Genomic DNA, 19,427 nt, shown 5'->3' on the forward strand with positions numbered 1-19,427 from the left:
AGGACAATTACAAATTTAAATGTAGGTTATGAGTTTACTGATGGTGAGACATGTAATTTATTCAGGAATTCTACTTCTTCCCTTCATGGCCTCTGGTATTATAGGCGCTGACATTAATATTACATGAAATAATCTTACATAAAAGTTGACTCCCACCCAGCTTCAATGGAGGCAGAAACAGCAGCTCAATTCCTGTCAAACCATGACAGCAGCCTGCAAAATCAAAGTTCCCACACCATCGTCATGGACTCCCAGAGGCTGAGTTCGAAACAACCATCACCCCTGTGCACGTTCATTCTCTCCTTCAGTCAACATAGCAGGCCAGGCCTCGGGGTCCGGTCGGTGAGTAAGACAGATGCAGTTAGGGTCTCTGTGGGACAGTCTCTCTCTCCCCCTCAGCATCCAGCAAGAGTGTGTGGCCTTCTGGGACTTCCTGGGTGGTCCAGTAGCTAAGACCTCACACTCCCAATGCAGAGGGCCTGGGTTTGATCCTTGGTCAGGGAACTAGATCCTTCCCACAGGCCACAACTAAGAGTTCAAATGTCGCAGCTAAAGACCCCACATGCCGCAATGAAGATAAAAGATCCCGTGTGCCACAACTAAGACCCGGAATGGCCAAATCAATAAAGATTCAAAGAAGAAAAAAGAAAAGAGCACGTGGCCTTCTGTCTCTCCCCCAGCATCTGGACTGAGCGAGGGAAGGGTCCTGTCAGCAGAGAGGGTTGTCCACACAACACAGTCCTTCGGCTCCAGAAGGACAGTCCACAGCGTGGCTACCCCCGAGAGAGACCTCTGGTGTCTTCTCCATCCTCTGGCAAATCCAGCCCGCTCTCCTTGACCGGACCAGTTAAACAGGAGTGTGGGGTTACACAGGAGGCTCTCACTCCTTAAGCATTCACTGCCCGCAAAACTCTTCCATTCAGAACGTCCCCGTCACTTATGAAAGAGCTTACCAGGTGCTTCTTCCCGCGTGCTCACTCCGGGATCGCTCCCCCCAGGGAAAGCCAGCAGCCATGCTGAGGACACTCTGGACGGGCCCACGGAGCTAGGAGCGGAGGCCTCCCGTCCATGGCCAGCACCACTTGGCCTGGGAGGGAGGAGGGAGTGGCCTTGGAAGTGCATCCTCCCGCCCTGGTCAAGCTTTCAGGTAAGCGTCGCCCTCATGAGACCATCCCCGGCCAGAGCTCCTCCAGCTAGCCACCTGCTTGTGAACTCCTGACCCACAGACACACTGACGTGCTTACCACTGTTTTACGCCACTGAATGTTGTGCAACTGTCGTGGAACAATAGAGAGGACACAGGATGCTAAGTCAGTCTCTCTGAAGACGAACAGTGGGGCCACGTGGACGGGGGACGTCCAGCCGTTGCAGGGCAGAGAAACACCCCCAGCGAGGAGAGGTGCTGTCTGGAAACCCATCTCAGATCAGTGGAGGAAGGATGCTCCAACAGAGTTATCTAAGGAAGCCCAGCTTATCTTGGGAGGTGAAGGTTTATTCTCTGCCACCTGAGAGATTTGCTCAAGGCTGGTGCTGAGGGGGCAGAAACGATACCGGAAGAAATCAGTGTATACACGCTACCAAGTGTAAAACAGACAGCTAGCGGGAAGTCCTGTATAGCACAGGGACCTCAACTTGGTGCTTCGTGATGACCGAGGGTGGGGCAGGGTTTGGAGTTCAGGAGGGAGGCGATATATGCCTACTGGAGAGCTGATTCACTTCGTCACACAGCGGAAACCAACACAACGTTGGAAAGCAACTATACGCCAACAAAAATGATAAATGAAAAATAAAGAAGTCAACGAACAGACAGATGGTTGGACGAGATGACCTTTACCTTCCTTTTCTACCTGGACACTCTCCCCCCACACCAGCTTCCCAGGCCCCGATGGCAGGTCTGTGCAGTGCGTGGCCAGCTAAGTTACTGAACGCTGATCTAATGGGCGATGGGCCTTCTGGGAGGAAAGAGATGAAATATGATCTACGGTCCTGGCCTCGAGCAGCTGCACATGCACACAGACGACACGTCGCCATCACGTACAAACTAGGACTGAAGTGCGAGGGGGAGCGGGTGGGCTGCGGGCTTGCTGGGCTAGAAGGCCCCCACGGCAGGTCGTGAAGCTGACTCAGGCGGGAGAGGAGGCACCACGGGAGTCTGCTCAGAGGCCGAGAATGTCGTAATCCCACGTCCAGGAGGCACGGACTCGGTGAACTGACAGGCAAAATAAAGTCAAGTTTAGGACAACTGCGGGACTCAGATGAGGAAAATCACTCTGTTCCTGCATCTGGCAAAATAATTTAATTTTCTAAAAGTGGAAAATTCAGGGGCAGTGCCTTCCTTGTCCCCACCCAGCCTGCTCACTAGTCTCCCCAGACTGGGACCTGGAAACGCCATTAGCCCTATTCCCACGCTCCCCTGGGCTCAGGGCAGGGGCCTCCGCTACCCCGAGACCAAATCCAGTATCAACAGTAGGAATAAAGCAAGACGAGCACCTGGATGCCGCTGCTGCAGCCCCAGAGAGCTCCCACGGGTCTGTGCAGGAGCAGGGAGGCCAGAGAACCCGGGACGCCCAGCAGAAGCATCCCTCGGCTCCTCTGCCAGCTCAGCCACCAGCTCCCGGCTGCCTGGACTCTGACCTCCAAGCCACTGAGTCGACAGACCTGCGCCCCTCGATGTGCCAAGCTCAGTGCCAGGCATACATCATTTCTGATAGCTCATCTCCCTTTCTTCCAGTTGGTCGACCCATCAAATTATCAGGAGGCTGGGGCTGGAAGGAACCCTGGAGTTCACCTTACAAATGAAGAGTGTGATAGCTGAAAGGGAGGTTGGAGGTTGGGAGCTTTTTCCCCCCCCCCAATTCTTAAAGTCCTCCTTGAATTACACTTACATGCCCACGTCCTTTGCCATGGGGCTTTGCAAGATCACCCACTGGAGTGGGAAATGGGCGAGTTCCCACCCCACCGACACTGAGTGGGGTTACGTGCTTGGACGCAGCCGGTGAAGTGTGGACAGGAATGAGGGGGCATGGCTCCCTCAGCCCACAGGGCAGAGGAGGGAGCAGGGTGTCATTGGCTGAGGCACAGCTGGAGCAGATACACAAACAAAAATAACTGCCCCCCTTGCTTTATTTTTTTTAATATTTTTTTAAATAATTTTTATTTATTTGGCTGCACCAGGTCTTAGTTGTAGCATGTGGGAGCTAGTTCCCTGACCAGGGATGGAACCCAGGCCCCTTGTATTGGGAGTGCCGAGTCTTAGCCACTGGACCACCAGGGAAGTCCCGACCCCCTACTTGCTTTAAACCTCTGGGTTTGGGGGTGGTCTGCTCTGGGGCTGCCTGATCCAGGAGGAAAGTGAAGTGAGGACCCAGCTCTAACTCCCTCTCCTGATAGGACGGTCAGACCCGGTTGTTACTATAGTGTGACCTTGGAGGACGCGGTCAGATGACCCTGGAGAAGCAGAGCTGAGGCTGGTCCTGCGGGTGAATGGGCTGCACGGGTATGGGAGGAGGGGAAGGTGGAGAAGGAGGCTCCAGTGTGGAAAAGCAGGCGCCTGTCAGCAGCCTCTGTGGGCAACCTCAGGGTCCGCTCCTGATCTCCGCCCGCCTCCTCTTCGGCTACCGCAAACACTGTGTGAGAAGAAGGCTCTGCAGCTCGTCACAGCGGTCTTGAGAAGAGAGACGCGACCACAGAGGTCCATCTTCTTGGACTTCACTTCCCACGGGCCCTGGGGACAGAGCCGCAGCTGGACCTTGAGGATGACAGGTTGTCCTGTTCAGTGAGTGTCCGCGTTTTCCAAAAGGGTTTGGTTTCCACCTTCACATATGCGGTCAAATGATCTTTGACAGGGGTGCCGAGACCACTCAATGGGAAAAGGACAGTTCTCGTCAACAAATTTGTTGTCATGTGCATGCTTAGTCGTGTCCAGCTCTTTGTGTGACCCTGTGGACTGTAGGCCGCCAGGCTCCTCTGTCCGTGGGATTCTCCAGGCGAGAATACTGTAGTGGGTTGCCATTTCCTCCTCTAGGAGATCTTCCCAACCTAGGGATCGAACCTGCATCTCCTGCGTCTCCTGCCTTGCAGGGTGTATTCAATACCACTGCGCCACCTGGGAAGCCCGCTTCAACTAATGGTGCTGGAAAAAAACTGGATACTGTATCCACATGCAAATAAATGAAATTGGACCCTTAACTTACACCATATACAAAAATGAACTCAAACTGGATTAAGGACCAAAGACAACTCTGGGTCCAGTGATCAGAGCAGTAATGCTGAAAATGTAGTCTCTGGATCAGGTCTGGTCCGTGCCTGTCTGCCCTGCTCTCTTGGGACGCTCCCTCTGAGGGGAGGCAGCCCTGAGGGAAGTAGCCTGTCTGCCCTGAAGCCGCTGTGCAGTAAGGATGCCCAAACCAGCCGTGTGGACAGAGCCAAGGAGAAGCTCTGAGACCCTGTGGATTGAGAGAGATGCTCGGCCAGCCTCCAGATGCTCCGGAACCTGCCATCCCAACCGCAGCCACCAGCTGACTGCAGCCCCACTTGAGGGCCTGAGCCAGAACTGTCCAACCAAGCCCTTTCTGGATTCCCACCCAACAGAAAACCGTGGGCAATAATAAAACCATTGTTGTCCTTTTAAGCCTCAGAGTTCTGTGGCAGTGGATAATGGGTAAGCCCAATGCATGTAGCATGTAGGCAGCTGACCTTGCCAATGGTTTCAGTGTTTAGCTGATGACAAAAGGTCCTGCTAAAAAAAAAAGTGAGGGGGCCCTGCTGTGGGGTCTCATGCAGGGACTGACCCTGAAGATGGGCAAGCCAGGGTATCTCCTGAATGAAGGGAACTGGTGGGAACTGAGAGGAGACAAACGACCCCGACCATCTCTTCATGGGGGAGGCTGCCCACTTGCAGGTCTCCCAAGTGGGACCCGGAAGTATCCACACCAGGGAGATCTGGAGGGACGGCTTGTTTGGGTGGGAAGACAGAACTTCTAACACTAAGAGGACAGGCTCCAGTGGTGGAATTCCAGAAAGTGCTGGGTTCAGATCTTAGCTCCGCCACCCACTAAGCAACACCAATGCAGTGGGACAAACCCTGGCTTTCTCATTTGTTACCAGGACATAATGACAACCTTTCTCCCTGGGTTTGTCATCAGATGGGATGACATATGGATAAACACCTTATACACCACTAGTGACAGTTGCTCAGGCGTGTCCGACTCTTTGAGACCCCATGGACTATACAGTCCAGGGAATTCTCCAGGCCAGAATACTGGAGTGGGTAGCCATTTCCTTCTCCAGGGGATCTTCCCAATACAGGGATCAAACCCAGGTCTCACGCGTTGCAGGCAGATTCTTTACCAGCTGAGCCACCATGGAAGCCCTATACACCACTAACCACTGTTCAAACACAGTCATTAGTGGAATCTAAGATAGAACAGGGTAAAAATACAGGGTACTGTCTCCATCACAATTTTTGTGTCATGCGTTGAAGTTTTCTCTGATGACTCAAAAACCTTAAGTACAGCTAGGAACAGCCTCTGCCCAGCTCATGAAGACATCGGGCAAACAGAACACTGAGGTTTGTACCTCCGCTTCCCTTCCTTTTAAAGATTCCTGCAAGTCGAAGCAGGCTGGTGTCAAGGCCGTTTCCTGTTTTCACATGACTCATTCTAGCACCTGCCAGCCTCCCAGTTGGAGTACAGTCAGAAACGGCTGACGCCAGGGCTGGGCCAAGACGAGTACAAAGAGAGCCTGGAACATCTTTTCAAGCCGGACATGGGACGCTATCAACAGCATCAGGGTCCTTTCCAGAGGACTCCAGAAACAACCGAAGAGGCTGCACTAGGCAAAGAGAAGGCCGGATGACGTGAGTATCAGTAAGGACTATGCAGCAGTGGGTTGACACAGCATTTATTCTGCCTTTCCTGGGTGAACTGTATCCTTGAGTAACCCAAGCAGATGAGGGTAAATTTCTCTTTATAGAAGTATTCCTGCTAATAAGTGAGGAAGAATGATAGAATTAGGTTAATCTAAGACTGACTGCTACCACCTGCTAACGTCAAACACCGAGGAGTCACCGGACATCATGAGCTCCTGAGGGAAGAATACGTCACCACCTGATAAGTTTCTAGCTCCATCTACCAAGTTAGGGAACTACAGAGGACACGGGAATGTGTTAACCTACACAAAGAGGAAGCAACCAGCAAAACTAGAGGGACACTGTTTTAACTTTTAAGAAATTAATTAATATATTTGGCTGCGTCGGGTCTTAGATACAGCACTCTGGATAGTCACTGCGGCATGCAGGCTTCTCTCTAGTTGTGGTGAGCGGGCTTCAGAGCACACGAACTCAGTTTCCCCGTGGCGTGTGGGACCTTAGTTCCCCAAACAGGGATCAAACCCACATCCCCTGCATTGGAAGGCAGATTCTTAACCACTGGACCACAGGGGAAGTCCCACAGACTGTGGGACAGTCTATAGGCAGACCTTATTTAGGTCCTGATACAAACAAATGTATCAAAAAACCATTTATGAAAAAAAAATTTATGGCACTTGAGCCCACTGAAACTTTGAACACTGACTTGATATTTGATGATAATAAGGAATTATTATTGCTAATTTTAGTTGTAACAATGGTGCTGTGGATATGTTTTTTAACAGCCCTTATCCTTTAAAGAGACTTACTGAAATATTTACAGGTGATGTATGATAGTTGAAATTCACTTCAAAATGGTGTGGGGTTAAGGGTGCTGAGATGAAATGAGATTGGCCGGGAAGTTAGTAATTGTTGAAACCAGAGAAATGGGTGAACACGGGTCCATTATCCTACTCTCTACTCTTATAGATGTTTTAAACTCTTTATAACAAAGAGTTTTAAATGTAAATGAATACAGTGAGCTCTCAATATCATCACATATCCTTGTCTTAGGATAAGCCTTCAAACTAAGAAGCTGGGCCATGTGCAGCTTCTGTGAAAAAAAAAAAAATTCACCGGCATTTGGGAATCTACAAGTACAAGGCACTATGCCCAGAACCCCAGGGGACACCACAGAAAGAAGACAGCCCCATGCTCTGCGGGGAGGAGACGGACCAACAGCCAGCTGACAGGAGTACACGGCCAAATGACACAACACACAAGGGCCATCAGAGGAAGGATGGCTCTGCCAGCCCAACTCATTGCAGGGGGATCCAGGCAGGTTCAGACTGAGATGACCTGGAATTCAACTGCCTGCAGCAGTGGGGAGGGTTGTGCTTGCTGGGAGGTGGTGGGTGCAGAGATCTGAAGGGAAGGGTGAAAGGCATGTGGCTGGCAGAAGGAGAATAAGGTGACTTGGGCAGAAGCAGAGTTGATGACAGAGGAAGGCGGGTGGAGGAAACTGACTGGGAAGGGCAGTGAGAGGTGAGTCCAGGGAAGCCACAAACTCTGAGTTATAATTAGGAAGACAGCGCGTACTGCCGCTTCAGAGGACAACACAGTCTGGTTCCCAGCAAGCTCAGCGAGGCCATCTGCCCTCTTCTTGGTTTAGGCAATGGCCCAGCAACGCAGATCAAAAGGTGTGAGTCAAGATCGTTAAACCGGCATTGGAGGCACAGAGCTGTGGCTGAGCATGTGACAAGGGGCCAAGAGGAGTGAAGCTAAGTGATCAGAACTCTGAGAACCTTTAAAAGCGGGAACACGCAGGATAGAGCCGCTCGTAAAAGAAAAAAAGCACACGGTACCCAGCGTGACCCTAAAACTCGCTGACAGTTTGCTTCAAGTGTGCAATTACAAAGGGAACCTCTTCAAGCCACATCTGTGTGGTGACACCTGGCATGTGACTCAACACACATTAAGCTGCCAATATCAATTTAGTTTAGGGGCATCTCTCATTATCTCCTCTCCGCATGTCAGCATCCAGAGTAGTTGTCCAGGAAACAGGCCCATTTCCTCCATATTTTGTTCCCTCCTGGGATAAACAGACATTGATCTTGGTTTAAGGAACCTCACGTCCTTTTCACAAGCCTGTCTTTCTTTATTGACATCTTTTGCCAACTGCATCCCAGAAGACTACAGGAGGTGTGAAAGCCATAGGCTTGAATATCCAGCCCCCTGGGAAGCCCCACAGCCCTTTGCCTGAAGCCGCTGGCCTCTTACTGACTGGCCAGGATGGATGCGGAGACTGGCCAGGAAGAGAATTACTACTGAAACTGGAGAGTGGGTCCCTCCTCCTCCACCCTGTGGTTTCACGATGTACACGTGCCTGTCTCCCGTGCTGCCTTGTACACTGTTGGCCCTCAATAAGTGACACAACCAAAGCTGCTGTGCGTTCGCCGTCACCATGCTGCAGACTGTGTGCTGGCTCTGATCCTGGATTAACAGACCCTCCCCGAAGAAGGTACAGGGGTGTGCAGCAGCGGAAGAACTCACACCAGACATCTCACCACAGGTGCAAAAGGGAAGGAGGTCCTGTGGAGGAAGGAGGCCCATGTGGCCAGTGTACCCTCGTCCTGGGTAAACCCAAGTCACCGAAGGGCCTCGGGGAAGGTCTAGGTCAGAAAAGTGCCTGAGCTGAGACGTCTCTGGTGGTCCACTGGCTAGGACTCTGCACTCCCAATGCAGGGAGCCCGGGTTCGATCCCTGGTTGGGGAACTAAGATCCCACAAGACACATGCACCCTCCCCGCCACCAAAATTTTTTTAATTAAAAAAAAAACAAGGAAGATGCCAAACTTGACCACAGTGTCCCTTTGGCACAAAGCTGTCTGCAGAGGTGCCCACACAGCAACCCTATAAACTCCCAAAGGAGAAAGATGTGGTCCTTAGGTCGGTCTGGGGCCATTATGGATATTTCAAGTGCGAGAAACCCACAGTAGGTGGATGCTAACACAGGGGATGGAACTGCTGAAAGAGATTCCTGGAGAGGACAGGAAAATATAAGGCCCTTGGGGCGGGCAGGTGGCGCCACACCAGGGCCCCCGTCCAGGGCAGAAGCTGGGGCTGGGACACCAGGTCAGCAGAAGGCAGACCTGAGCCATGATGTGGCACCAGCAGTGGGGAGGAGGGGTGGACGAGGGGAAGAAGACAGGCAGGGCTTGGCAGTTCCATCTGATGTAGGGTGAGGGCGGCAGGAAGCAGCAAGTGTGACTCAGGTTTTCAGCTATTCATAGAAAGAGGGTCAGGAAAAGGAGCGGGTTATGTGGGGGAATTATAATTTGTGTCACTACACTTCGCTAAAAGATGCCTTCTCCTTGGAAGGAAAGCTATGACAAACCTAGACAACATATTAAAAAGCAGAGACGTCACTTTGCCCACAAAGGTCTGTGTGGTCAAAGCTATGGTTTTTCCAGTACCCATGTACGAATGTGAGTGTCAGACCATGAAGAAGGCTGAGTGCCAAAGAACTGATGCTTTCAAATTGTGATGCTGGAGAACACTCTTGGGAGTCCCACGGACTGCAAGGTCAATCCTAAAGGAAATCAACCCTGAATATTCATTGGAAGGACTGTAACTGAAGCTGAAAATCCAACACTTTACCTGATGTGAAGAGCTGACTCACTAGAAAAGATCCTCGTGCTGGGAAAGGTTGAAGGCAACAGGGAAAGGGAGCAGGAGAGAATGAGATGGTTAGATAGCATCACCAACTCAATGGACGTGAATTTGAGCAAACTCCAGGAGCCAGTGGAGGACAGAGGAGCCTGGTGTGCTGAAGTCCATGGGGTCCCGAAGTGTAGGACATGACTTAGCAACTGAACAACAAGAAGACCTTGCTAAGAACACTGACGTGCACTGTCTCCTCCAAAACATACTGCCAGTCCTCTTATAGGCTCTCTGCAACACCTTTGTGCTAAACATTAAAGAAATGTGTACACATTTTCAACCTGTGCATTCCTTCCCAGCTTCCTTATGGTCTCATAATATAAAACACTGGATGATATTTCAAATTAAAGCCGAATCCAATATAATAAGGCCACCTTCTGAGGTGGATAACCTAGTGGCTTAACCTGAAGACTTGCACTTCCAACTTCATGTTTTCGGGGACATTTTGCAACTAGATGGTCTTTTCTAGCTCCATCCTTTAAGCATCACCTAAACTGACATCATGGAGCAGGAAATGGCAACCCACTCCAGTATTCTTGCCTGGAGAATCCCATGGAAAGAGGAGCCTAGCAGGTTACAGTCCATGGGGTCGTCAAGAATTGGACACGACTTGGGTGACTAAACCACCACCAAACTGACATCAAAAAGACTGTCTCGGGGGATTAAGATAAGACTGCGCTTTCACTGTGCAGTCACATATAAGACTCTACTTTCACTGATGAGGACAAGAGTTCAATCCCTGGTCGGGGAACTAAGAGCCCACAAAACTTGCAGTGCTGCAAAAAAAAAAAAAAAACCAAAGTAGCCATAACCAAAATGAATGGGCATGACTGTGTCCCAGTAAAACCTTATTTTAAAAAATACTAGGCTTCCCTGATGGCTCAGTGGTAAAGATTCTCCCTGCCAAATCAAGAGACTCGGGTTAGATCCCTAATGCCAGAAGATCCCACACGCTGATGAGCAACTAAGCCTGTGCACCACAACTATATAAAAAATACTGTCTCCAGGAGAGTTTGAGATTTGGCCTCACTGGAGGAGTTCTCAATCCAACCTACAGGCAAAAATGTCTTGGCCACTACCCTAAAAGTGGGCCCGGTTCACCATGTGTTCAGTGGGCTTCCTCGGCTGGAGGACTTTCAAAACTTGCTTTCAATTGACTGGAGCCTTCTTTCTTATAGATTCAGACTAACTTCCTTGGTCCTGTAATCAATAACTGGCTTCACCATTCCTACCCACAGATTAGCCTGAACAATAATAAATTAAAACATTTTGGGGGGACTTCCCTGGTGATCCAGTGGTTAAGAACTGGCCTTGCAATGCGGGGAATGTGGGTTCAATCCCTGGTTGAGCAACTAAGCCCACTCGCCACAGCGACTGAGTCCATGCGCTCTGGAGACCATGTGCTACAACTCGGAAGTCTGTGCACCAGCGAAAAATCCTACACGATGCGACGAAGATCCTGAGTGCCACAACCAAGACCCGATGCAGCCAAACAAATATTTCAAAAAAGTTTTTGTTTCATGATTTGCTTGAAATCATTTCCCGGGAAGCAAATGTCATTTCTAGTGTTGCCGAGCAGGCAACTTGTATAGAACAAAACAGACTTTTGTTTAATCAAATCAACTGTGTCATTAATGTGGATAAAGATTATGTTTGAAACACCCTCACCGTAAGAACTTGTTGGGGCTAATACCTTTGAAGAGTCAAAGTCGCTCAGTCATGTCCAACTCTTTACAACTCAATTCTATGCAGTCCAAGGAATTCTCCAGACCAGAATACTGGAGTGGATAGCTGTTCCCTTCTCCAAGGGATCTTCCCAACCCAGGGATTGAACCCAGGTCTCTCGCATTGCATGCAGATTCTTTACCAGCTGAGCCACCAGGGAAGCCCATACCTTTGAAAATTCTGCATTATTTATGAATTCTTCCCTAATTTCAGGTAGTTACACGTTCCCTGTGAGATGAGAACTGGGGATGAAATTGTTTAAATGGGAACTAACAACCAAAAAAAGAGCACAAAACCACATTTCCTTTATTGGTATTCAAATATTCAAACAGATACATGATTAAGTGTGTCGGGCAATAGAATAACCTTGCCTCCTGTATTTATATTCCTAGCACATTGTTGGAAAGAAGTAAAAACCTGCCAACAAATACCCAGACCTCCCAGAAATGTTTTCAGTATGTGACAATATTTACAAAGAGCGTCTTGTTAGTCCTGATAATATGAATGTTACTAAGCCCAGTTGTTGGCACTGTGTACTTTCTCCCTTGGAACAAACTTGACACTGAATGAGCTTTTCCAGCAAAATCTAGGACAGTAGCACTCGAGGAAGCCAGACTTAATGGAGAAATTCTAATCCAAACCCCCACTGATTTTCTATCAAAGTGAAAATAACTGAAATGCAGGTCAAGACGACGATGCAATACTAATTTAATTGGCAAAATCAACACTGACAATACCAAGAGCTGCAAAAGACAGAGATCCACAAAAAGCTCTTATTTGTTCCCAGTGGGACTATAAACCGGCACAACTGCTCTGGAAAAGAGCTTGGCGTTCACATTCTCCACAACCCAGTGATTTCACCTGCGAGGACTCCCGCACGCATTCAAGTGTTTCTGTAGTCACCCATCAAGAGGAGAGGGCTTCCCAGGTGACTCAGTGGTAAAGAATCCACCTGCAATGCAGGAGACACAAGAGACGCAGGAACCCACTCAGTATTCTTGCCTGGGAAATTTCACAGACAGAGGAGCCTGGCAGGCTGCAGTCCATGGGGTTGCAGAGAGTCAGATACTACTAACTGACTACTACTAACTGACTGACTACTAACTAACTACTAACGTACGCACTAACAAGAGGGGCACACACAGGTAAAAGGTGCACTTTCAACCCGGCTGTCACAACGCACCCAAAATCAGCCCCCCCAAATCATATGTCAGACAAGATCCCTTTTCACAAAGTTAAAGATGGTTGAGGGACTTCCCTGCTGGTCCAGTAGCTAAGACTCCACGCTCCCAATTGCAGGGGTCCCAGATTCGATCCCTGGTCAAGGAGCTAGATCCCACATGCCAAAATTAATAGCTGGTGCAACCAAATAAATATTTTAAAATGAAATAAAACAAGATTTTTAAAAATAAAATAAAAATGGTTGAAATGAAAAACTTTTTTAATTGTATATAGATGTGCGAGTGCTTAGTCGCTCAGTCGTGTCCGACTCTTTGTGACCCCACGGACTGCAGCCCACAAGGCTCCTCTGGGATTTTCCCAGGCAAGAATACTGGAGTGGGTTGCCATTTCCTTCTCCAGCATACAGATGAGATAAAACTAAATTTAAAAAAAGAAAGCAGATGTTGATCAGGATTTGGAATGATAGTTATCCTGGAGAGAGGCAGGCTGGAGCATAGGATCAGGCAAGGAACACAAGAAATGTCCAAACCAGGCTTTGCTCAGTTTCAAAACAAACAAACAAACAAAATTTACAGTTTTTCCAAAAGGGAAACTACCAAGAGAAGCAGCTCTGGTTCCTTCCTCAGCAGCCACATCACCCAGCTGACTCTACCAGGCCCCTAAGGAAAGATCATGAAAGAAATGGTAACTTTGGGGATTTCCCTGGTGGTCCAGTGTCTAAGACTCCATGCTCCCAAGGCAGGGGGCCTGGGTTCAAACCCTGGTCAGGGAACTTAGATCCCACACGCTGCAACTAAGAGTTTGCATGCTGCAACTAAAGATTCTGCATGCCACAACTAAAAAGAAAGAAAGGAGATCATGAAAAAGGAGTTCTCTCAATCTGTTTGCAACTCACAAGCACCAGAATTTGCCTCTATTCCAGCCACACACAATTAGAGAGCCAAGGACCTGAGTGCAGATGGAGGCCCAGATAACCCACCCTGAGCTGTCAAGACTGTGAGCGGCAGGCCTGGAGGGTGCTCAGCCTTGAGCCCAGCAGGCAGAACGGCCAGGCCTGGTCTGGAAGGCAGGATTCAGACCACAAGCAGGGACAGCAGAGTGCTGTCAAAACCTGAGGCACTGGGAGGCCTGAGGAGAAGCAAAGTGTCTTCCAGAAGGCAGAACTGGAGCGCAGGGGAGAAGTGAGGCGTGATTCCACTGCAGAAGGGCCTTTTCTGCACTTGGAGACTAACTCGGCTTCTGTGGCACTGGAGACACCGCCTTCAGGCTGGGCACCTCGGGAGACACCACCCCTGAAGCTCACTATTCAGCCTCAGTTTCCCGTCCTATAAAATGGGACTGAGAACATCTGCATGGCGGGGTCATATGGGGCTAAAGGAGGGAGAAAGCTGTATAAACATCAAGGATCGTTCATCCCACCCAAGCTACTGGAGCAACAACCTGGCCCACCTTGAAATCTAGAAACATCCACGAATCAAACTACAGAGCTGGACTGTGCAAACACACACACAAGGAAACTTGTTCCCGCCCCTTCCTCTCCCCTAAACCAGTATTTGTCCCCTCAACCTAATCAGCAAACAAGAAGAATTTTTCTTCACTACCCAGAGAATCTAGACATTTCAAGTTACCTTGAAAGGCCAACTGTCTATACATAGTTATTAATATCCTAAAAGAAAGGGGGGGGACACTTTTGTTCTACTGATTAAAACAAAACAAAAACACATGAGGTCAGGTTTTCCACTACAACTAGGCCTTCCTGCCACGGTGGGACCCTAGACTCATAAACATTACCTTGACCCCGACTACTGACCCTCAGTAGTACCTGGGAAGACACAGATAACTCAGAAATGCTGAACTCAAGTTTGAACTGGCGTCAGTCCTCACATCTGGGACAGGCACAGACTTTGGAGCGCAAAGGGCCCAGGTCAGACTCTCTCTCCACTGCCTACCTGGTCCAGTGGCTCTGGACAAGACACGTCCCTCTGGTAAACCTCAGGACTCCTCATTTGCACAAGAAGACAATCCCAGAACCCACCTCACAGTGTGATTTCGGGGATGAAATAAATGAACATAAGACAGAGAGTGTGGTCCACAGTCGACATGCCCTATGTGTTACGTCCTTTACCTGTAAGAAGACAGGGTGACACTTCTTTATAGCAAATCATCGATGATCTCTATCACTGCATGCGTAGGTGAATGCATACCCTACACACCAGACAGGGTAGGGAAGTGGGATAAAAACATCATTTGGAAAAGGATCTCGTTTTGCTCAGTGGCCTAACTCTGAGAACACTCTGTCCTGTGATGTGTATGGTGCAGCAAGTGGGCCGAGGGGCACCACACCACCACAGGAGACGGTCGCGTGAGGAACACAGGTCAGCTTTCCCCCCTGCCGGGAATTAAAGACAGCGATCCCCACTTTGAGCGGGAACCACTGCTTAAGGTCAGCAGAGGTCCCAAATAATCTAGGGCATTACAGATTCAACTATCCTCTAGAAGCCGTGTTCCAAAAAGGCTAGGAAGGGCCACATGAATGCTCCAGTGGGTAACTGGAAGAGACTGCCCAGCTGAGTAAAGTGAGCAAAGTGACCTGAGTTTCAGAAAGGCAGGGCCCTCCTGTTTGCAGTGACAATGAAATCGTGCTTCTCAGACTGCGGTCCTGAGCAACATCACTGGGAACTTGTTAGAAAAGCGACTCTCAGGCCCTCCTAGACCCCCTGCCGCAGAACCTCAGCAGGATGGCCGAGCAAGGTTTCAACAAGCCCTTCAGCAAATTCCAATGCGTGCTCAGGTTGGAGAATCTATTACGGTAGAGACTGATCTAAGATCTCAAAGTTTAAACCATCCGTCCCCAGGAAACATACCAAGGCAGCCTTCAGGATCTTTCCCCCTTTCAATCCGTTTCAGTGGAATACAGTGTTAGCTATCTCACCACTAGACTTCAATTTTGAACCCCATGCTGCTTCAAGAATAAGAAGGCCACAGTGGGACGCTTCCCTTTTCTCTGTTGAATGTCAAGATGGGCTCCTGAAGCGTCTGACTATGCTGAGTCTGCTGTGCCCTCAGGCCAAGGCCGGCAAACAGCAGACACTAGGGAAAGTGGGCAACAGTCTGACTCACTGAGGAGGGAGCAGGAGGAGCCTTTCCCACATGTGGGTCCTAGGGGCTGAACAAGGTTACTGTCCCCCTCGGCCCCTAATACAGTGATTTTAGCTCCTCAACTAAAAAGCTCTTGTTTCAAGGATGTTGGGGTTTCCGACTCTGGATAGCTGCCCCAGGTCCCACAACCACCAGGGCCAGAGGGGTCCCCAGGCCCCAAATCACTCCCTCACTCCAACCTTCCTGCTCATTCCCCAGACCCAAGCTTGCCAGAGGTCCTGTCCACAAGGGGCTCCCCTGCCAGAGTTGAAAGTTGGCCAGAGGCATTATTTCTCCTGCTGGAGTGCCTGTTCCCAAACATCCTGGGCCAGTGGTCACACCCTCCAACCCTGGATGCTCTCTGTCACCATGACGGCAGCATCACCACCCTTCAAACTCAGCCCTCACCCTGACACCTCCATACCTGTAGTAAGACAGGAGGCCATTGCTGAGCACGAACCAGCGGCGCTGGTAGCCCTTCAGGTAGTTGGTCCACTTGAGAAGCCAGCCCTTGAAGCTGTCCAGAGGAAGTGAGACCACGGGGACAACGCACGGAGAGCTGCTCCCGGGCACTACCATCCCCAGGTGTGTCTTCACCTGCCCCGGGCGCGGGGCCTTTGATGCCGGCAACAACCCTGACTCCGGCTTGATCAGGGGCACGCTCCCCACTGCCGGCCCCAGCGCCGGCACCTGCTCAAAGGGGGCCTTGGTGGGGGGCCCAGGCCCCGGGTTTGAGCCCCACTCTTCCCGGGGCCCCAACCCGGTCCCCAGCGCCGGCAGCAGTTCCAGTTCCTGTCTGAACCCTGGCCTGGGCTCAGACATCTTCTTGAGCTCAGGCTCCGATCCTGGCGCCCGCTCAGAAACTGGCTCCGACACCTGTTCTGACACCAACTCCCGATGAGGCTGGGGCACCGGCTGCGGCTGAGGCTTGGGATCCGGTCCGGAGCCGGGCGTGGGGGCGTTCATGCTCGGCGCCGCCGTGTGGCAGGACAGGCAGGGGACAACCGTGAAGAGCGACGACAGCCCGCGGGAGCGGCCGCCGCAGCCGCCTCCTCGGCACAGAGCGGCCGCTTTCCCCATGGAGCCGGCCGACCCGAGCGCGGCCGAGCCGGGGGGAGGGGGGACGCGGGAGGCGGAGGCCTGGGGCGCCGTCACGAGCGCGCGGCGGGGGCGCGCGCGGGTCCCTCCGCGGCCCGTGCGGCCCTTGCGCCCCGCGCCACCCGCACCGGCTCTCCGTGGTCCTCGCGGCGCGCAGCCGGCTGGACTTGAACCCCCGTCCTTTCCTTGAGTCGCCAGCTCCCGGCTCCCGGACTGGCCCTCGGAAGGCGCTCAGGAAACACTTGTGGGGCGAGAGCTCGGCGAACCGGCGACACAGAAGGGCCGGCGCGCTTCGGTCACCAACCCTGCCTGCGCCCCAACCCGTGCCAGGCGCTAGGGGAACAATGATGAATGCGGAGCCCGCGGGCTCCCAGCGCAGCTCTGGCCGCGGCCCCGCGCCGGCTCTCCCCGCCTACGACCCGGGGTGGGGTCGGGGGCGGGGCGGGGGTTCGCTCCACAAAACCCAGAAAATGCGCCCACAGCACAGGGGCCCAGCCGGATGACGCTAAAAGCTGAGGAGGACGCCCACCGCGCCCCCCGCCACCCCATAGCAGCTGTTACCTGTCTAGGGGTCCCTCTCCCTGCAACCAGGCTTGGGGCCAGAGCCACCGCGCACCGACCTACTGGGCCAGCTAGCCTCTACTTCATCCAGGGCACTTCGCTGCAAGTGGCAACAAAGTTCAGACTCTCTAAAGGAACAGAGAGAGTTTAGTGAGCCCAGCGGTGTAGTACAACAAAGACCACCTCCAAAAGAGAAGTTCCGGACTCGGAGCTCCTGGACACCCCTGGGGAATCTTGGCTGGCCTCTGTGAAGCTTAGCCTGTGGAATTTAATGTGTCTGTGCATTTTTCTAGAGAAAAGGTCCCTAGTTTTCATGGGCTTCCCAAAGGAGTCTGTGATCCCAGAAAGGTTAAGCACAACGGATTTTAAAAAATCTATTCCCCCCCCCCCAAAAAAAAAGAATCTATCCCAAAGGGAAGGTCATGGTTGCCACAAACAAGCGGAAATACAGCTTGATAGGTTGGGTATTGGGCTTCCACCCATACTCCTCCAGACCAGACCTCTGTGCAGGCTCCCTTCTGCTGGTCCTTACACGCCCCTCACTCACTGTCCATTTCTGATCTTGTGACAAAACCACCTGTGCAGGGACCAGCCCCCTACTCAAAGTGATGGCAGAGGCTGAGCAGACTGGAAGGTCCTAGAAACAGAGGATGAAGACATGCACCCGAGCGTAAGTCCTACCATCTGTACTGGTGACTCTGAGAGCCCTTCCTGGGACACCTGCCCCTGAAGGACTGATGGCCTTGCTGCAGGTTTTTGTGAGCTCTAGGGTGCAGAAGCCTACCCATCTTGGTATATCCCACAAATACTAAGATGGGCCTCAAACTTCAATGTGCTGAGTCAAAGAAAAGTGATTGCCTCTTGGGGACCGTGGGTAGAGGAGTGTGCAGGCAGGGAAGGCAGTGGGGGGCTCTCTGCATTTACAACATTTTGAATATTGAATATTTCAAATAATTCAAGATATATGAATATTTTAACCAAGTGTCTGTTTCACCTGTTCAAAAATGATGTTGCAAATCTCTCCAGGGAAGCTTACTATAAATCCGGTTTTCCATCCCCATCTCCCTGGGACTCTGAGTCGGTAGGTCTGAGGTAGAATTCAGAAGCCTGAATTTTAGTTTTTAGTTATTTATTTTTGAACTCACCATGCAGTATGCAGGATCTTAGGACCCCAACCAGGGATTGAACGCATGCCCCTGGCAGTGGACGTGGGAGTCTCAACCACTGGGCCACCAGGGAAGTGCCTGGGAGCACACATTTTAATGAGTTCCCCAGGGGTTTCTGAGTGGGTGACTCTTGGACCACATTTGTTTTAAACGTTTTTTTTTAATGTGGCCTATTTTTAAAGTCTTTATTGAATTTGTTACAATATTGCTTCTGTTTCATGTTTTGTTTTTTTTGACCACCAGGCATGTGGGCTCTTAGCTGCTAGACCAGGAACCAAATCCACACCTCCTGCATTGGAAGGTGAACGCTTAACCACTGGGCTACCAGGGAAGTTCCCATCATGGACCACATCTTGATGGGCAGTGATGTGGAGGGAAAATCTTGGGCTTTGGGAGTCAGAGCCACTGAAGAAATCCCAGCCCAACCACTCTCATAGCTGTGGGACCTTCAACCACTTCACTGAGCTTCCTCTTACTCATCGGTGAAATGAAAATGAGGAAAATAATCCCTGCCTCACAGGTTGACAGTAATAGAATCATGTATGTAAAGCTCATTTAACATAGTAGTTCAGTTCAGTCGCTCAGTCATGTCCGACTCTTTTCGTCCCCATGGACTGCAGCACGCCAGGCCTCCCTGTCTATCACCAGCTCCCAGAGTTTACTCACACTCATGTCCATTGAGTTGGTGATGCCATCCAACCAACTCATCCTCTGTCATCCCCTTCTCCTCCCACCTTCAATCTTTCCCAGCATCAGGGTCTTTTCAAATGAGTCAGCTCTTCGCATCAGGTGGCCAAAGTATTGGAGTTTCAGCTTCACCATCAGTCCTTCCAGTGAATATTCAGGACTGATTTCCTTTAGGATGGACTGGTTGGATATCCTTGCTGTCCAAGGGACTCTCAAGAGTCTTCCCCAACACCACATGCTCAGTAAATATTCTCTATTTAACTGAAGAGGGTTCTGTGAAATGTTTGGCCGGTGAAGTTTGAT

The 19,427-nt window shown here is 50.9% G+C and overlaps 1 protein-coding gene across 2 annotated transcripts in view; it reads right to left on the reverse strand.

Moving 5' to 3' along the window:
• The window catches only part of OSBP2 (oxysterol binding protein 2), a 120,310-nt gene extending 103,274 nt beyond the window's left edge, over positions 1-17,036 (reverse strand). The window contains exon 1 of one of the 2 annotated variants that reach the window (XM_043436411.1): positions 16,037-17,036. In XM_043436411.1, coding sequence (XP_043292346.1) covers positions 16,037-16,692 — 656 coding nt within the window. In that variant the 5' untranslated portion in view covers positions 16,693-17,036. Of the gene's footprint in view, positions 1-953; positions 1,023-16,036 lie in introns of those variants that run through there. The other variant, XM_043436419.1, reaches the window with a different exon arrangement.
• Positions 17,037-19,427: the final 2,391 nt, after the last annotated feature.

This window comes from Cervus canadensis, chromosome 1 (assembly GCF_019320065.1).
Source record: "Cervus canadensis isolate Bull #8, Minnesota chromosome 1, ASM1932006v1, whole genome shotgun sequence".
Lineage (NCBI taxonomy): Eukaryota > Metazoa > Chordata > Mammalia > Artiodactyla > Cervidae > Cervus > Cervus canadensis.